Consider the following 17,997-nt stretch of genomic DNA (forward strand, 5'->3'; position numbering starts at 1 on the left):
AATCAAAATAATTAAAAATACTATATTGGTAAATTATAAGTGGAAAATTTCTGTCTGGTTTCTAGCATTTCTCATTTTTCCTATTTAAGTTCAAATTTTTAGGCTTAATAGTTTGACTAAAAAAAGCCTCCGTTGTACACAGAGCAAGAACAAAGCTACTAATTTCTAAAGCATTTTAATCTATTACTTGTTCGTGAAAAGATCAAAAGAAATAGCATGGTAAGGTAAGGCAGAAGCTCTAATTCAGTCAGTCTAGTCTTACAAACTAGATCTCATTCACACTAAGTGCTTAATTACTTCTGCCTAAATTCACTCTAGCAGAGAAACAGAATAAACTTCCACGGGATAGCTATTTGGTGTATTATTCCACCTAGTTTGATGGATAATGACAAATATAAGACAGTAATACTGACAAAATATGGCTTGAAAAATTATTAATTTTCTAAAAATCAGTAGAGTCTATAATGATTCATTTTAAATCAAGAAAAGGAAAATTTTATAACGGTGTAACAAATATAGGTATTTTAAAAGAAAATTCATATCTTACAACATCCTAACAGCAACTAGACATATCCTTTTTGTAAAGCCTTGCTTGGGTGGGCCTTTTAGCTAACTCTTTCTCTTTTCTTCTAAATCCAAGTGATACAAAATAAATAAATAAAATAAGTCCAAGTGATGTCACTTCTAAAAATAAAAGAAACTCCCCATAAAAGAATGATTTCTTTTCAACAACATCAAGGTGTAAAACCAGCATCAATATAAAACAAAAAATGGTTGTAGAAACTTTTAAAACGTTACTTCAGTAAGTTAGCATTTGAATACAGAAACACAAAAATCCAAAAAAATACTTTTACAGTACAAAGTATAAAACATACATAATTCTTCAATATCAAATATTCTGACTTCTAAAATCACCTTCAAGACTGAAAAGAAAACTCAAATTACTATTAGGTCGCTTACATGGCCACAAAGCAGACCTTAAGTGGCAAGTGGGCTGTGGATCTTTAAAGCTCTAATGAAAATCACAGTATACCACTCAAGATACTCAAGTCTACCTTCACACTTAAAATTTTCAAAACTGGGATAGTTTCAACAGAACTGATGCTAATACCTTAGCTTTGGCAAGAGACACATTCTCATGGTTGTTACTCTTTATGAGAAAAAATCTTGCATCCTGTAGTACATATTTGAGTTTACTGGTTTGATCTGAAAAAAAGAAACCCAAACTGATTAACCAGAAGCCATTATCACAGATGTGTAAGCTGTACTAACTGAAATTAGCCCTCTACAACCCAGCTAAACTTTTAAAATTCATAATCACCCATTCAACCTGGAAAGCTAAGCCACAACACATAATAGAGCAAAGCTAAGAAAAGACACCAGCATTCTGCAAGAAGTTAAACCTAATCTAGTGATGTTCCGATATATCAGATTCATATTTAAGTATGAAAATGGTTACAAATTTTATAGATTTCTTTTCCAAAATCACTCATTTAAACAGACGATTATGCTATTAAAAAAATATATACTATCCACGGTGTCCAAAACTATAAAATATCCTGAGATTTTTGTTACTGTTCTAAAAGGTATGCAGTAAGAAGTAAATGTGGAGCTGTCTCTATGTAAAACTACATCATTAATTTTTTCTTTAATGCAATATATCAGAACATTACTACATTAAAACCAACTATTAATGGAGAACTAATAAGGCAAAATAATGACTTTATGCAGCATGCAATGAAAACAATTTCAAATTTAAATGATACCTTTTCGGACAGCACGAACGGAAGATGATAATTTCTCATGCTTCTTTTCTGAACCTGTATTTAGCCAAAGTACATTTGTTCAGATTGAGCTTTAATAGAGATAAGACAAAATTTCTACAGTCTTGTCACATAAAGTTCTCATTCAAGACAAATTATTCTTCCTGGCGCACCCACACACACAAAAAAATACTTCTCAATGTGTACGAGTGTTTTGTTTTTTGGGTTGTTTGGATTTTTTAAAAATATATTTGAACAGTTTCCCACTCAGAAAACTAGTCACTGAATCATCATCTTCCAAGAAAAAAAAAAAAGTGAAATTCCACTTAAGCAGTAACAGAACAGGATTAAAATAATAAGAAAAAGCTTAGTTTTCTCTAGAATTATTACACTGAACATGCCAAAAATCAATACTAATGAACATCAACAAGTTCACACTAAACTACAGCCTCCACACTTTCTACAGCAAATTACATCAGAATCAGTCAGATATGACCACAAATGAAAGTAAAATGAGGATACCTGCATAGGACTCTGATGCAGAGCTTCCACTTCTATCAAAAACAATTGGAGAGATGCCTCTAGCTCTCTTCCTTTCCTTCTTTTTCTCATCTAAAAAGAATTCAAATGAGATTTTTAAAAACATTACAAGACAGGTACTCAAACAAGAACGTATCACGTGCCTGGTTTCTGCACAATCTCTAATAGTCATTGCTAATCTCTCCCCTGATCCCTCAATTTCCTCAGAAGGTGTTCCATTTCAAAGGTTTGTTCAAACACAGAAACATGTTTCTCCCACCAACTTAAATTAAAAACACATGGCCATAACTGAGAATGACTTATCCTATATATAAAGGTAGTCCTTTGGATAAAGTTTTCCAAGGGGGGGGAAATCTGCAAATACAACTTTTGTTTCAGTAAAATATACTGTTTCTTTCTACATATGAGGTATCACTGTTCCAAGTCTCTCTCTAAAAAGTATACTATCATTCTTCATTACAATTCCAACTCTGATTCTTAGGTGTCTGATGAGCCCTAGAACCCAAAGCTTTTCAATGTAAAAAAAATTAATAATAATACACTAGAGTAAGTTGGTGATTGCTTTTCTGGTTGCCACTGCTTGCTCATGTGTCTTCGAGTTCATTCTTCTTGTCCACTTCCTTCTTGGATTACTGGTCTTTTCTTCAAATTCAATTTAAAGTTTATTCCAAAAATCTTACTGATAGCCTATGTATTTCTACTAAAAAGCTAGGAATCTTCAGTGGATCCAAAAAGTTTACATTACCGGTCAGTTAAGAACCATTTTAAGTTTAATTTGGAACTTCATTAAGCTTAAAAACAAAGACCTAAAATGGATTAGGCTCTCCTGTCTCTGTTTATTGGTATTTTAATTATACCATTATAAACTCTTTTAATTTCCAGCTAGGAAATAAGAAGGAATAAATATGGAGAGAAAATGCACAAATTTATTTGTATAAAAACAGCAGAAAAATGATCAATGATCCCGCATAAAATTTTATATTATAGAATGACTATAAAGAGTTACCTACTTAAAAAGATTTAGCTAAATTATCTCCTTAATCCTCATAACAAACTCATGCAATACTTAAAGCCATTATTCTCATTTATTGAAAAGGAAACAGAAAAGAGGAGTGGTTAAGCAACATGGCCAGGGTCCCAGTTTCTGGGTACAGAACCTAGTTCAAATGCAAGTCCTCTTTAAGCCCTGAGCTCTCTTCTTAGGAGCAAACAGAAAAAGTATTTTACTACTGAATGGGGCTTCCAGATCTAACTAGTCTGGAGATGGAAAATCCCAAAGACATTCTAAATTCCTTTTCTTTTAGTTTAAGCATCTTTCCCTTTTTTGATGTTCTGCGGCCTCTCCAAATAGACATAACAATAAGCTTGTGAGTGAGGCTGGTTTTCCTACTGGAGGGCTGAAAGAGAAGAGCAAAGCAGCACATATAAGCACAATTACAAAGCCAAGCCCATTTAAAGCTAGCATCCCTCAGGGGCATAATGGTATCTCAAATAACCAGCTATAGATAAAAGCATTTGTTTCCAGGCTTGCCTGCTTTAAATGATACCCAACTGTCAAAAGTTTTAAGAATCCTTTCCCTCAGGGAAAACCAGAAGACTGCAACTGAACAGACTGAAGCTTTTTAGTATAAAATGGCTGAAAATCTCACCCAAATAGATGAGAGTCAGGAGGTTCCTAAATCTCTCTCATACATGTCTGTTTTGTTCACTGACTACACATTCCTACATAGTGCCTGGCACTCAGCAGAAACCCAATTCAGTGACTCAATGAATAGGAAATTCACAGAGATTAAAAGTAAAACCTTGTTAAATTTTTATTTAAAAATTCTAGCATGTTTTATCATTTTTTTCTCTTTGAGTATGTAGGAGTCTAATAAGCATTATGAACTGATCACTAATGATAATACACCTCTTGCTGCTGCTTAAAAACAATACTTTATGGTTCAATCTCACTAACATGATACAGGAAAAAAGAAAAAAGAGAAGCAGAGTTAAGACCCTGCCCAACTGTTACTTTTTTTTAAGAGAAAGCTTCTAAACTTTTAAAATAAATACCATTAGAAATAACTCCCACTGCTCTTAAGAGTTTATGATCGCCTCTTCCAACTATTATTTTCAGATCAAAAGAACAATGAAAGTCATGTAACAAATAAACCTTTAATGACCACCAAATGTCACTTTTATAAAGAAGTTACCAAAGATTCTGAGAAAAAAAATAAGGTAAAATAAACTAGAATCTAGAAAATTCATGACACAGAAACTAAACTGTGATCCCCCATGTTTAAAAATAGACATCTCCTAATTACGGAGTTCCAAATCCACCCCCATTTTTCTTTCACACATTATGATGAGAAAGTACTCCATGATAAAGAATAACTTCCTGCCCACAATACAGTCTCTGAAACATGTCCCACATAAGGGATCTTCCAAAGACAATAGTTTCCTTTAATAAGGAAAGTAAGAATTCCAGGTATCTCTTTTATAATAATAAATCTCTTCTATAAATAGTTTTGATATCAAGGTTCATGAAACTATTGGTTACCACTGAATTTGAAATGTCTTATCCACAAAAATATGAAGTATTATTAAGCACCTTGATACAGTATCAGCAGCATCTAAGAGCTTATTAAAACTGCAGACTATTTCAAGTCCTACCCAATTTAAATAAGTCACCTTTGTTTGACTTAAATAAGACATACAAGAAATATTGTTCATAACATGGATACCAAAGATGGCTATAATAAAATATCCTCTACCCCCCAGATGTTTCTAACAGTCGTCACAATAAATGAACAAACATTCATTCGTATTGTCAATGCACTTTTTGTTTTCCATCCATTATTATAAATTACAAAAAAATACATCATCTCATCAGTTTGCAAAAAGTATAACAGAATAGAATTAAAGATTCTACAAATTATGGGGCCCCTGGGTGGCTCAGTGGGTTAAGTGTTTGACTTCAGCTCAGGTCATGACCTCACAGTTCGTGAGTTTGAGCCCAGAGTTGGGCTCTGTGCTAACAGCTTAGAGCCTGGAGAGCCTGCTTCAGATTCTGTACCTCCCTCTCTCTGCTCCTCCCCCACTCACACTCTAAGTCTCCAAAAAATAAATAAACCTTAAAAAAAAAGATTCTGCAAATTTTTATGTCAAACTTTACCCATCAATTCAGTTTAACTCTTTAAATCTCTTAAAATCCTGTCTAAACTCTGAAACCTAGAACTCCAGTGAGCAAAAGGTTGAAAGCACTTCAGTTGCCAATCACTAGAAAATAGCTGGCCATTTGCTCTATCACCTATACAATTTTAAGAATGTGACTTACTAACAATGTACTATCAAAATGATAAAACTCTATTAATAATGAAATTGTAACTATTGTGTAATAACAAAAGAATAGAATTGTTCTTATATTCCAAAGTTTAGTTCATTTAGTATATATAGCAGATCTGGCTGCATTTTGACATAAGACAGTCATGACAGTATGTGTAACCATCATATAATGGCAAGGGTTCTTTGAAGTACCCTGACCTCTCCTTGTTGTACTCTGAATTTTCCCCCAAAAGATGGTCCCCTCTTAGCCTCATGACTGCAACTACCTACCATTCCTATATTTACATCTCATTGATCAGACAGGGATAAAGTGGTAGGACATGTAGTATTGAAGGAATAACCCAAGACAACTCTTAACCAATCTCCCCACAAGAATCTTACACTCTTATTTTCCACCTCTTGTACTTTTACACCAGCCTTTGGGAGACCCTTGCAAGTCTGTCAATCCACAGGTACAGAATTGGAAAAACAGTGTGTGTTCCCAAGAGAAAAAGAAAGTTGTTTTGATTTCTATTGCCAAATGATAGAAATCTACAGGCATCAGACATAGAAATACTGTAATGCCAACCAGACAGGTTCCATGTCAGTATCAAGTAGATCAGGTATCAGTGTTTAAACAAACTGCTGACCGGTATGAAAACCTAAGAATTTATAACCTTAAAACCTGAAATACATTTCCATTGAGAAACAATCAGACTTGCATTCATTTAGAATACAATATGAAGTTGGGAAACACATTTACTAAGATATGTAAACCTTACTCAAATGTATTTCTAATACTCAAAGGCATATAATTGTAAAAAAATCATGAGACAGTCTTATTAACATCCCACATCTCAAAATATTTTATAATTCAATTTAAGTATGTTCAAAAATAAAATCAGGTCAATTTTTTTTCCTAAGAGAAACTTATACATACAAAGAGTAGTACCTGATCCATCTGTGCCTGAACCAGATCTGACAGATCCATCTGTGAAGGAAACGGATTCAGAATCAGAGTCGCTAGCTTCACTTCGAGTGTCATAATCATTTCCCTCTTCCTTCTGGTCTCTCTCATCCTGTTCATATTCTTCTTCTTCCTCCTCCTCCTCCTCTTCTTCCTCTTCCTCTTCCTCCTCCTCCTCCTCCTCCTCTTCTCCATCTTCGTCCACTTCTTCATCTTCCTCCGCATCTTCTTCTACCTCTTCATCTTCTTCCACATCTTCCACCCCTTCCTCCTCATTCTCAGTGTTGTTGCCTTGCTCATCAGAAGAACCACTGCTGCCAGTCTCATGGTCAGAGCCATATTCTTCAGAGTTAACTTCTTCCTTAGAAGACTGGCTGGATCTGCTTGCACGTCTATCCACTTCAAGCCCAATTCTCTGATGTTTAAAGAAAAAGGGAATCAGCAGTCATATAACAGATAAAGTCAGACTGAATAAATAGTTCTAATGCCTCAAAAAGAATTGTTTTCTGTTTTATATCTGCAATAACATTTACTACCTCAGAACCATCTGGTGTAGGGGATTTGGTCCTCCTTTCGGGATCCCTTTTCCGGAGACAAGTTTTTTCAGGCTGACTCTTATAAGGTTCTCTAGAAGCACTGCTCGACAAACGAATCTTCCGATCAGCTTCTAGACGCTTGCTTCTTTCAGATCTTTGATATTCCTCATTTTTATACTCTGCAACTGACTTTCCCTTGGTACTAACTATTCTTTTGTTATTGCTGACAGATGAGCTCAGTGGCTTAGAAATCAACTGTCTTGAATGAAGAGAAGGCTTTTGCCGCTTGATGTCAGTAGATTCCATTCGGTCACTTTTTCTTTTTGATCCTTAAAAATACAATTTAAAGAACACATGTAAGTGTTTTATGTCTTCTACTTATTTCACCAAAGATTAACAGAGAATATGTATCAGAGAGAAAAAAGAGCTCTTATCTTTAAAATGTCTTCTGAAATATTTTTACTGCAAAGTTAATCATAAAGAAACCATAGTTTGCAAATACTGGAATAAATTCATGTATTTGAGAAATTTCACACGTTTGAAAAGAAATAGATTACTTTTATTCATATTGAATTGGGTACCACAGTTTGTTATGATTGGACACTTTTGGTGTTAACTGACCCCAGGAACAAGAGCAAAAGCAAAGTCACTTTCTTAATAAATTAAATCTCTATTTAAACTTTTTAGGGACACCGGGGCAGCTCAGTTGGGTAAGCATCTGACTCTTGATTCTGGCTCAGGGCACAATCTCACAATTCATGAGTCTGAGACCATGTCGGGCTCTGAGCAGACAACACTGAGCCTGCTTGGATCCTTCTCTCTTCCTCTCTTTCTCTCTCTCTGCACCTCCCCACTCACTCCCTCCCTCTCTCTCAAAATAAATAAAACATTTTTTAAAAATTTTAGTAAAAAAATAACCTTATTTTAACAAAAAAATTTAAAATATTACATACCCTTTTTCTCGTTTTTATCTTGTTCACTCTCTGGATTATACAGTTCATCATCCTGTTCTGGTACTTCAGTCAAAATGTCATCTAGAACATTAAGTTCTCCATCTGAAAGCAGGAAATTAAAAATAGGGAAAAATCATTACCATTAAGCATTTATCTTTGACTATGTTGGGTCTACGTAAATATGGAAACATAACCGTCAAAGATCTTTTATTTCAGGATCAAGACACGACAGTAATTCTATAAAACCGTACAAGATAAAGGACATGATACAGAACTCTGGACTACAAAGCCAGGAGTAGTGTACACCCACTCCATAGGGTATGAAAGGACATAGTGGAGTACAAGAGAAAACGTTAAAAACTTCTATATCTGTACTTCAACCTCTAATTTCTCATTTTTGTAACTGCTTTAAAATGTGCATAAAAAATTAGAACAGAAATACTTGTGTGTAACATAAACACACACCTACCAAGGATGGTGAGTACTCCTCACAACCTTATTGATTACCAAGAAAAAAATAATTTTACAGTGGAGAAACCTGGCAGATTCTAACTTAACCAAGTAATCAAAATTAACATCACCAGCAGTATGTCAAATCAGTATTACAGACTTGGCATGATGCACTAAGAATAAAACAATTCTGTGATATTCCCATCCAAAATGCAAACTCTGGGGGTGTCTGGGTGGCTCAGTCGGTTAAGTATCCGACTTCGACTCAGGTCACAATCTTGAGGTCCATGGGTTTTGAGCCGCGCATCGGGCTCTGTGCAGACAGCTCAGAGCCTAGATCCTGCGTCTCCCTCTCTTTCGGCCCCTCCCCCCTCACACTCTTTCTCTCTCAAAAAAAAAAAAAAAAAAAAATTAAATTAAAAAAATGCAAACTCTGAACCTATACTTAAGGAAACATCAAACTGAAACAAAGGGTCATGAAATAATACCAATCCGCTAATACCAATCCACTAAGAAACTACTCCAGATTAAAAGACTTAGGAGACCCAATAACTGAACAAGGCACACGACTGGGAAACTAGTGAAATTTAAATAAGGTCTGTAGAGTATGGTACCACTCTCTTAATTTCCTGATTTTGATACTACTATAGTTAAATTAAAGAAAATCCTATTTCTTAGGAAATACACACTCAAGTATTAGGGACGAAGAAGCACCATGTCTAAAACTGGCAAACAGTTCAGGAAAAAAGTGTGTCTGCATATGCATATATCCACATATATACACAGAAAGAGAGAAGAGAGAATGAATTCAAGAAAAACGATGTGGTAAAAAGTTAACATTTGTGGAATATAATTGAAAGATAAAGAAAATTTTTGTACTATTCATTTATCTATTCTGTCCAAAATATGTCAAAATAACATTAAAAGTAAAAAAAAGTATTCATGTGCTACACAATCAAACTGCTGGTATCAACTCTGAAAAGTGTAACTTGTTCAGTCAAGACAACTACTGACTACAATTAACATACTGAATGATCATGAAAACCTATAACTCAGTTTTGTCACTGCATCCCCACATATACAACAGGACAAAGTAAGTTCTAAGAAATACATGCAAATATTTACTACCTTAAATTGATTTTTTTAAATAATACACTAAAATTAATGGTAAATGCTTTGAACACTTAAGTATTCTGGTGTCAGAAATATCTTTCCAAATTCAAGGTGTGGTAAAGAGAAATGTGAACTCATAAACGTTGATGGGTTAGGACAATTACATTTATGGTTCAAGCCAAAAAGCAAAGCCCATTCAAAAGTATAGCAAGCATGGAGCCACCTGGATGGCTCAATTGGTTAAGCGTCCAACTTCCTCTCAGGTCATAATCTCACAGCTCGAACCCCACATCGGGCTCTCTGTCAGCACAGATCCCCCCCTTTGGATCCTCTGTCCCCTTCTCTCTCTGCCCCTCCCCCGCACACGTGTGTGCGCACACACTCTCTCTAAAATAAACATTTTTTTTAATTAAAAAAAAAAGTATAGCTAGGGTTACTTTTTTATATATATAGCAAGGGTTATTAACCTGACCTGAGGTCTATAAACAATTAAATCAGACTAAAATATCTCCAAAGGGAGACAGAAATCAGTGACTGAAGAGTACTAAAACACAATGTAGGCATGATAGGAAAGTAAGCAAGGTTACTTACATAGGATACAGGAAAAAGTAACATCTCAGTATTTGGAGTCAAACACAGTTTCTGTGTAAGAACATCAAAAGTGACACTGCCTGGAATGGCATAGCAATTCCTTTCTTTGGGTGGTTAAGAGTATTCTTTACTGTTTTTCTAAAATATATACATCATATGAATTTTTATTTACTTCTAGCTCTCTGATCAGTAAAACACCGGATCCAACAGATGTTCACAGAATTAACTATATTTCTGAACAACAATTATCACAACGAAATAAGCAATTAAGTAAACATAGTGCTACACATCTTTTCATGAAATCACTAATTCCATTAGTAGAAAGAACAACCCAAAAGCCTGAACATTCACCTTAAATTATATACTTTACATGTGCTAAACCTAACACAGAATGAACTGTACAGGTTAATTTAAATCAATATAAATTTCAGGCATGAAATTAGATCATGGTTTCCCTATTAAAAAAAAGGTCATTATTGTTTTAAAAAGCCTTAACAAATAAGTGTATTAATCAAATGTAGAGACTGGTTGCAGTTTTAAAAAGCAGCTACAGGGGCACCTGTGTGGCTCAGTCAGTTGAGCATCCCACCTTGGCTCAGATCACGAACTCAGACTGTGAGTTCAAGCCCCGCATCAGACTCTGTGCTGACAGCTCAGAGCCTGGAGCCTGCCTCTGATTCTGTGTCTCCCTCTCTCTCTGCCCCTCCCCTGCTCATGCTGTCTCTGTCTCAAAAAATAAATAAAAACATTAAAAAAAATTTTTTTTAAAAAGTAGCTACAAATTTTTAACACAACAAATATTAACCAATGCTTCCTTTTTTTTCCTTTTAACATTTTACCACTTTCACATATATCCTATATACATGAATGAATCACCTAAGGTATGTTTTATCATCCATTACTTCACAGATAAAGAAAAGGAAGCTCAAAAGTGCCAGGTGACCAAATTCACTTGTCTAGAAACAGTTGGGGGTACAAGCCTACAGTTCAGGTTTTCTAAAATCTATAGTTAAATTAGAAGGGAAGTAGTAGTAAAATCTTTAAACAAAGTATAAGGGCACAAAAAAATGCAAAATATTATTAAAAAGTAATGTGCACTAGATTAATTTCAATTAATGCACCAGAAAGCCCTGTATGAGTGACACTGTAACATCTTGAAATTTACTTTAGGATCAAACACTACATTCTCACTTGATGGTCTACAAATTTTTATGTATTATACTCCGTGACATCAATAATCTGTGGTTTTATCACAGTATTGGCAAACTAAGGCCTGCAGAACAAATTCAGCCTATGGCTTGCTTTTTTTAACCAGTAAGGTAAAAATAAGAATGGTTTCTGCATCTTAAAGGTTGTGTTTTAAAAGGGGGGGGGGGGGGACAGACACACACACAAAAAAATGTGACAAACCCTTCTGTGGCCCACAAAGCCTAAAATGTCATTTACTATATGACCCTTTACAAAATGTTTGCCAACCCCTAATATAAATGGCATTTTTTTAATGTTTTTTTGAGAGAGAGAGAGAGCGCGCACGCATGAGCGCACACGCACACGAAGAAGGGCAGAGGAAAAGGGAGAGAGAGAATCCCAAGCAGACCCCATGCTGTCAGCACAGAGCCCAACACAGGGTTTGAGCTCTCAAACCATGAGTTCATGACCTAAGCCAAAACCAAGAGTCGGACGCTTAACTGACTGAGCCATACAGGTGTCCCTAAAATGAACTAATTATAAAGAAAATGAAGATTATTTAAATATTCTCAAACTACTGCTGAATACTAATCATCACTGGCATATCCTTTTTGGAAAAAAAAATAGTTCTAACATAAAATAACACCCACTAGTTCTCTAGCATGACCTTTAAACTACCTTAACAAATTTAATTTTTATTTTAATTTTTTAAATAAACCTTTAATAGTTTTAAATCACTCTTTGCCCTAAAATTATACACTAATATACTGTATAAATATTCATATACATTCAATTCCTTCATAGTAGCTTGACAGCACCCAACCTAAGAATATTAATACTAAAATGAACAAAGGTTAGTAAATGTCATTAAGAGTTCCATGAACATACAATTCATATACTACAAAAATAACCCTACTATATACTTCTATGAGATAAAGCACTTCACATTGTTTTTGGAAAAATCTACATAAAGAATACGGTATTTTTTTTAAAGCTATTTTAAAAACTCAAAAACTGTTCAAGGTTTCACAACAGAATGAATTTTGTCACAATGAATTAGCTCAAATGAAACAAAATTACTCATTAAACAGTATTTCTATTTACAGCTAAAACTCAAATCCATCCAAAGTTATACCCTAACAACTTGCATGAATCTAGCTCTTGGACACTGTTTTGAAAACTTTAAGGATTTAATACAAAAATCCAGACCTTGCATTTTTTGAACGGACTATTTGGTCATTAGGGATCCAGATTCTCACCTGAAAGCAACCAGCTGGAGCAGTCCTGATAGTCTTCTGTTAAGACAGAGAGGTAGTAACATGTCAAGGCTTTGCAAGAGACAATCTGGGTTTATGCCGGATGAATACGTGCATTTACAAATACTGCTTGCACACAGACTGTGCTTGCTCTTTTCCTTTTGTTTAACCTAATACCTACCATTAACTATTAAAGAAGTACTTTATCTGCTGGACCCTAGTATGCATAAAAGCCTGCAACTCATGAATAACAATGTCAAATAACTGCAAATAAACTTAATATGCATGATACTTTGTGAAAGAGTAGAAACAGTAAGGAGGACAATCCTACTCAACTCTAGTTGATTAACTGCTTTGACAAAATTCAAGCACTATGTTGTCAGATCTTCCAAATTTTCAAGGATTCCCAAACTCAGATTTTCATGTGGACTTAAATGATGGACTTAAACATTGTCTCAAAAACAACACAAAGCGGCTTGCTGCTAGCTTGACTCCTCTGTGGAAGTGCAATCATCTGTGAATGTTTTGCATTCACAATATATGATGTATATGAACCTCATTATCATCACTGGTGCAAGCTAGCACAATCTTAGTTACCGTCACAAACTATTACCAAACTGAGTTTTCCAGGGATATAGGAGGCAAAAGAAAATAAAAACAATCATTGTTTTAAAGCCTGTTCAAAAATTTTCAAGATGTTAGGACTAACAAAACTTCTTTTTTATTGTTTTATTGGGGGATTTTTTTTTAAGTTTATTTATTTTGAGAGTGCATGAGTGAGGATGCGCATGAGTGAGTCCACGCAGGCGTGCATGGGTTAGGGATAGAGAGAGGGAGACGGAGAATCCCAAGCAAGCTCCACGTTGTCACACAGAGCCCACTGAAAGAGATCGGGACCCAAGCCGAAATCAAGAACCAGAAACCCAACCGACAAAGCCACCCAGGCACCCCAGTTTGTTTTACATAATCATGGGAAAATGGAAATCTAACTGGCTTTCAAAGTACTTTAACCACCAGAAGGTTAGGTATATAACAAGAATTCCAGAATGCAGCCCACAGAATTGAAGTGACATAACAAAAATCTCACAACTATGCATACAAATGTAGTGCTCTTCCCATTATACCAGAATTACACTTTAATCTTGCAATTTCTGGCCCAGGAAGGCCACAAGCCTTAACTCCAGGGATATCAGTGTAGAAAATTAACCTTTATCTGAGAAAGCAGCCCATTGTTTTGGACCTGGAAACTTCTGGGTCAGGAGATACAAAGTGCTATTTATTTGAGGGTCGGGAACAAAGACCTAGAGTATTTAAAGAAAACTGGCCAGTGCACTTTTTGTTTTACGTCACAGAACACCGAAGTACATTATATCTTTTAATTCATTTAATATAGTTTTAGTCGGCTTTGACAATGAAGCAAAATTTCCTGGAACCTACCTTTCTGTTACATTTTACATTAGACCAGTCTCAGTTACTTTGTCATTCAAAACTGTCATTCCTCTAAATGAAGTGTAGAGACTTGCATTTCCCATCACATCCAAATTTTCTGCCCTAAGCATAATAAGCATACAATCTGAAGTTTAAGGAGAGTATTTAAAAATTTTTTATCCTATTTCTATTTGGGTAAAACAAATACACTGGGTTATCAAATACATACTCTATGCTTTCTAAAGCCCTACCTAAAGTGAACCAAGAAAGTCAATCTTTTTCTAAGGACTCACTATAGAGAGGGCTGAAGTATGTTCATAAAATATGTGTATGTATATATAACTGCGTGTACATATTTATGTGCTCTTGCCTGTGTGAATGTGTGTATACATACACAATTTAAACTGACAAAATCCTTAGCTTTGGATAGCAGAGGCAAATGTCTCATGGTCAGTTATGAACCAAGTCCAACATTGCAAGTCATTTCTTCAAGGCACTGAGTCATGATTACTGTACGTCAGGAACCTGGTGAGTAAGACAGACATACTCTTAGCCCTCATGGAGCTTTCCGTTCAGTAATGTAGAAAAACATGTTACTTATGAAAAGTGGTAAATCACTTTCCACATTTTGGATAAACTTTTACACTGTTTTTCGGAGAGAACTTCGTAAGACCTTAAGAAATAAAACGCATACAAGGTATTTAAAATAGAAAAGATCTGTATTCCTCATAAAGTATTAGTATCATTCAAATCTATTTTTCGGACAAATAATCACCACAGGAATCAGCGGGAGTTGGCAATTTGTCCAGTTATATAGGCTTCAGGTTCTAAATATGGGTATTATAGAAGTATAATAGAAGTTAATGTCTATTTGTTACATAGCCAATGTAGAAAGCCCAATAATCCCAACGACTCTATAACCAAGTCTTTTAACTGTTCTGTGACCAACAGCAAACGTGTGCAATTTAAATTCATTTCTCATCAAGATTTTACATCATTCATGAAATCATTTAAGGCCTGTGAGAAGTCTAAGATTCTTAGAGGGCTTAAGTTTATAATTTCATAATGTTTTGCATAAGGTAACTACTGACAAATACTTCATTTCCCACTTTTTCTTGCAGAAGTATAAGGAAGAGTGAATTAGGTATTCTAATTCTGGCTATTTTTCTGGCTGTGTAACAATGATAAATAAAGTTAAGTGAGACACCCTGGAACTCAGTTTCTTTATTTGCAAAATGAATTATTCTGGAAATCTTCCCATTACAAAATTAAATAAGCAATTCCAATAGGTTTTATATTTGCTAGCTTTCCCACTAGAGACCATCTTTGAGCTAATCTATAAAGACAAGCACTAATATCAAAGATTTAAGAGATATAAACTCCACTATGGTAATTAACTTTTTTAAAAAACTACAAAAATGTGAGTTCTTTCAAAAGTTGGATGACTACCCTAAGTATTGCTAATAGGTGGCATTACATGTTCTTAAGAACTTTCATCACTAAATCCATCTCTAAAACAATTTTTAAAACATCACCTACTTTCAGGGCGCCTGGGTGGCTCAGTTGGTTAAGTGTCCAACTCTTGATTTTGGCTCAGGTCATGATCTCACAGTTCGTGAGATACATGGGCACTTTGGGCTCTGCGTTGAATGACAGCGCAAAGCCTGTTTGGGATTCTCTCTCTCTCTCTCTCTCTCTCTCTCTCAAAATAAATAAACTTGAAAATTACTCTTCTTCCAAAATGCACTTTACTGTATCTACTCTATTACTAATTTAACTGTGTTCATTTTACCAATGAATTCTTGAGAAGTACGGACTTTTACTCATTTTGTATTTGGTTTACCTTACCCATCACAACCAGCACTCACTCCAACACAGAGCTCACAGATTACATTCTGATGCAATCAAATGTCGACTGAATGAATTCTTATTGATTGAAATGATCTATTGTAATAACTAAATTTACTACTAATTAAAAGCAGTCCCTTTTTTGTCACTAACACCTTGCAACCCGACCTTCACATTCTTTTCGTGCTTCTCAAAGGGGTGCATTTTTTAAGACTTAAGTCAAACTACAACAACCTAATCACTGAATTGGTTTAAGATAGCTCCAATTCCTTAAACATACTTCCACACACTCCAGGCTCCAAGCTTGTCCCTATCCTAGAGCAGTTTAATGAAGCATAAGACTCATCTTTCTCTTAAGGAGAAAAACTAAAGAGATCGTGGGCCTAATGCAACTTGACTCTAGAATCCATTCAACAAATCCCCACCCCAAGTTGGTTAGCCACACTGAAGAGGAGATCTGTGAGGTATATACAGGGCAGCAGCAGCACCATATTTTTGTTAACTATAACCTTCCCAAAACTATCATGATAATCTTACGGTTAGAAAAGACCCTAAAAGCAGCATCTAAACTAGACCACTCTCCAGACAGGTATTGATCCAGGATATACATAAACATCTGTAGCACTTGGGAGGTCGGTTTTTCAAAAGACATGACATCCCTTTCTACCAACATCAGTTTTTCCTATATTTACTATAACTGTATTACTCCTTCAGCTCTCTATAAATTACACCCATTTGTTCCTGGTTGTACCTTCTGGGAGCTAACACAACGTGTTTCTATCAAAATAGTGGCTAGGGGTTTTTTTTGTTTTTTTTTTTTTGCCATGTCTAAGTCATATAATTATTGCTTCAAACATCATGTTTTCCAAAGTAAGTGTTCGAGGAACCAGAGGGGCAATTCTTGCCACTTTGCCTATTTAACAGGAAGAGCCACAAATTACTTGTAGATATTTCTCGAGATAACTAATCCACCTGTACCACTTCTTAAAAATGCTCACTTACTAGACTACCAGCTTTGGCCGTGGCATTAAGGATTTTCGAAATTTTGACTAAAAGAAAGGGTCGTTCTGAAAATACGCATTACACCCGCATAATCCTACCAGGAAATAAACCCAAGGGCCTGCCACTAAGAACAGGCCCTCTCAGCCGCGCCCAGGACTGCAGAACGGAAAAAGAAGAGAATTAGGATCAAAACACAAAACAAAACAAAACAAAAAAACCCAGGAGAGATGAAGTGCTAGGTGGTTCGGAGATCGAGGACGCAAGAGCAGGCCTAGTCTCTTCCAGCGGGTCCAAGTGTCTCGGTTGGGACGGATCGGCTCCGCGCGGGGCAGGCTAACCTCCCCAACCCCCACCCCGCAACGACAACCACGGCTCCATCGACCGACTCCCGAGTGTCGCCTCCGCCCATCACCTTTCTCCGCACTAACCTTTCTCCTCCCGGCTGTCGGCCGCCATTGCTCTCCTCCTGTTTCCGCTGCTGCTGCTGCTGCCGCCGCCGCCGCCGCCGCCGCCGCCGCTTCGACGCGACCCGCGCGGGCGCCGCAGCCGCGGCAGCCGTAGCACGGGCACGTCCGTCAGTCCGTCCGCTGGGCTGCGCGCTTCGCACCTTGGCCTCTACCGCTCACCTTTCTCAACTCACCCTTTTTCTCCTCGCTTCTTCCCTTTCTCCCTTTTCTCCTTTCACTCCAGCCTCTGGCGCCCTAGGCCCGGCCTTCCCGTTGGGGCTTGGGTACGGGAGGGGGTAGGGGGAGGGAAGGGAAACAGATGGCGACGGCGGGCGGCGCTAAAATGGAGCCTGCTTCCTGCTTGAAACAATCCCACTCCCGAAATGCCCTGCGCTGTTTACGCTTCGTTCCTCCCTGGGACCGTCACAGTGCGGAGAGGGGCGGGAGAAACGCGGGGTGGGCAAGGGAAACGTGATAACGTCAGCACGTCGCTTCGTCTCCCACAGCCCGGATGTCCACGGATTGAGTCTTTTCAGCGATTAGCTCGCCGAAATTACGGTTTATTGAGCACCCCGTAGCGATGCGTACACCCTGGTGGCGCTGTTTTCTC

The 17,997-nt window shown here is 36.5% G+C and overlaps 1 protein-coding gene across 7 annotated transcripts in view; it reads right to left on the bottom strand.

The window, feature by feature from the left end:
- Positions 1-17,769, bottom strand: part of YTHDC1 (YTH N6-methyladenosine RNA binding protein C1) — a 35,835-nt gene extending 18,066 nt beyond the window's left edge. For 2 of the 7 annotated variants that reach the window (XM_058722375.1, XM_058722374.1), the window contains exons 1-8: positions 17,370-17,769; positions 12,667-12,702; positions 8,066-8,167; positions 7,113-7,441; positions 6,562-6,991; positions 2,286-2,375; positions 1,767-1,820; positions 1,112-1,206 (exon numbers count right to left, since the gene is read on the bottom strand). In XM_058722375.1, coding sequence (XP_058578358.1) covers positions 1,112-1,206; positions 1,767-1,820; positions 2,286-2,375; positions 6,562-6,991; positions 7,113-7,441; positions 8,066-8,167; positions 12,667-12,702; positions 17,370-17,397 — 1,164 coding nt within the window. In that variant the 5' untranslated portion in view covers positions 17,398-17,769. The remainder of the gene's footprint in view (positions 1-1,111; positions 1,207-1,766; positions 1,821-2,285; positions 2,376-6,561; positions 6,992-7,112; positions 7,442-8,065; positions 8,168-12,666; positions 12,703-17,369) is intronic. The other 5 variants (XM_058722378.1, XM_058722376.1, XM_058722377.1 and 2 more) reach the window with 4 other exon arrangements.
- Between the last annotated feature and the right edge of the window lie 228 nt (positions 17,770-17,997).

Source organism: Neofelis nebulosa, chromosome 3 (assembly GCF_028018385.1).
Source record: "Neofelis nebulosa isolate mNeoNeb1 chromosome 3, mNeoNeb1.pri, whole genome shotgun sequence".
NCBI classification, from domain to species: Eukaryota; Metazoa; Chordata; class Mammalia; order Carnivora; family Felidae; genus Neofelis; species Neofelis nebulosa.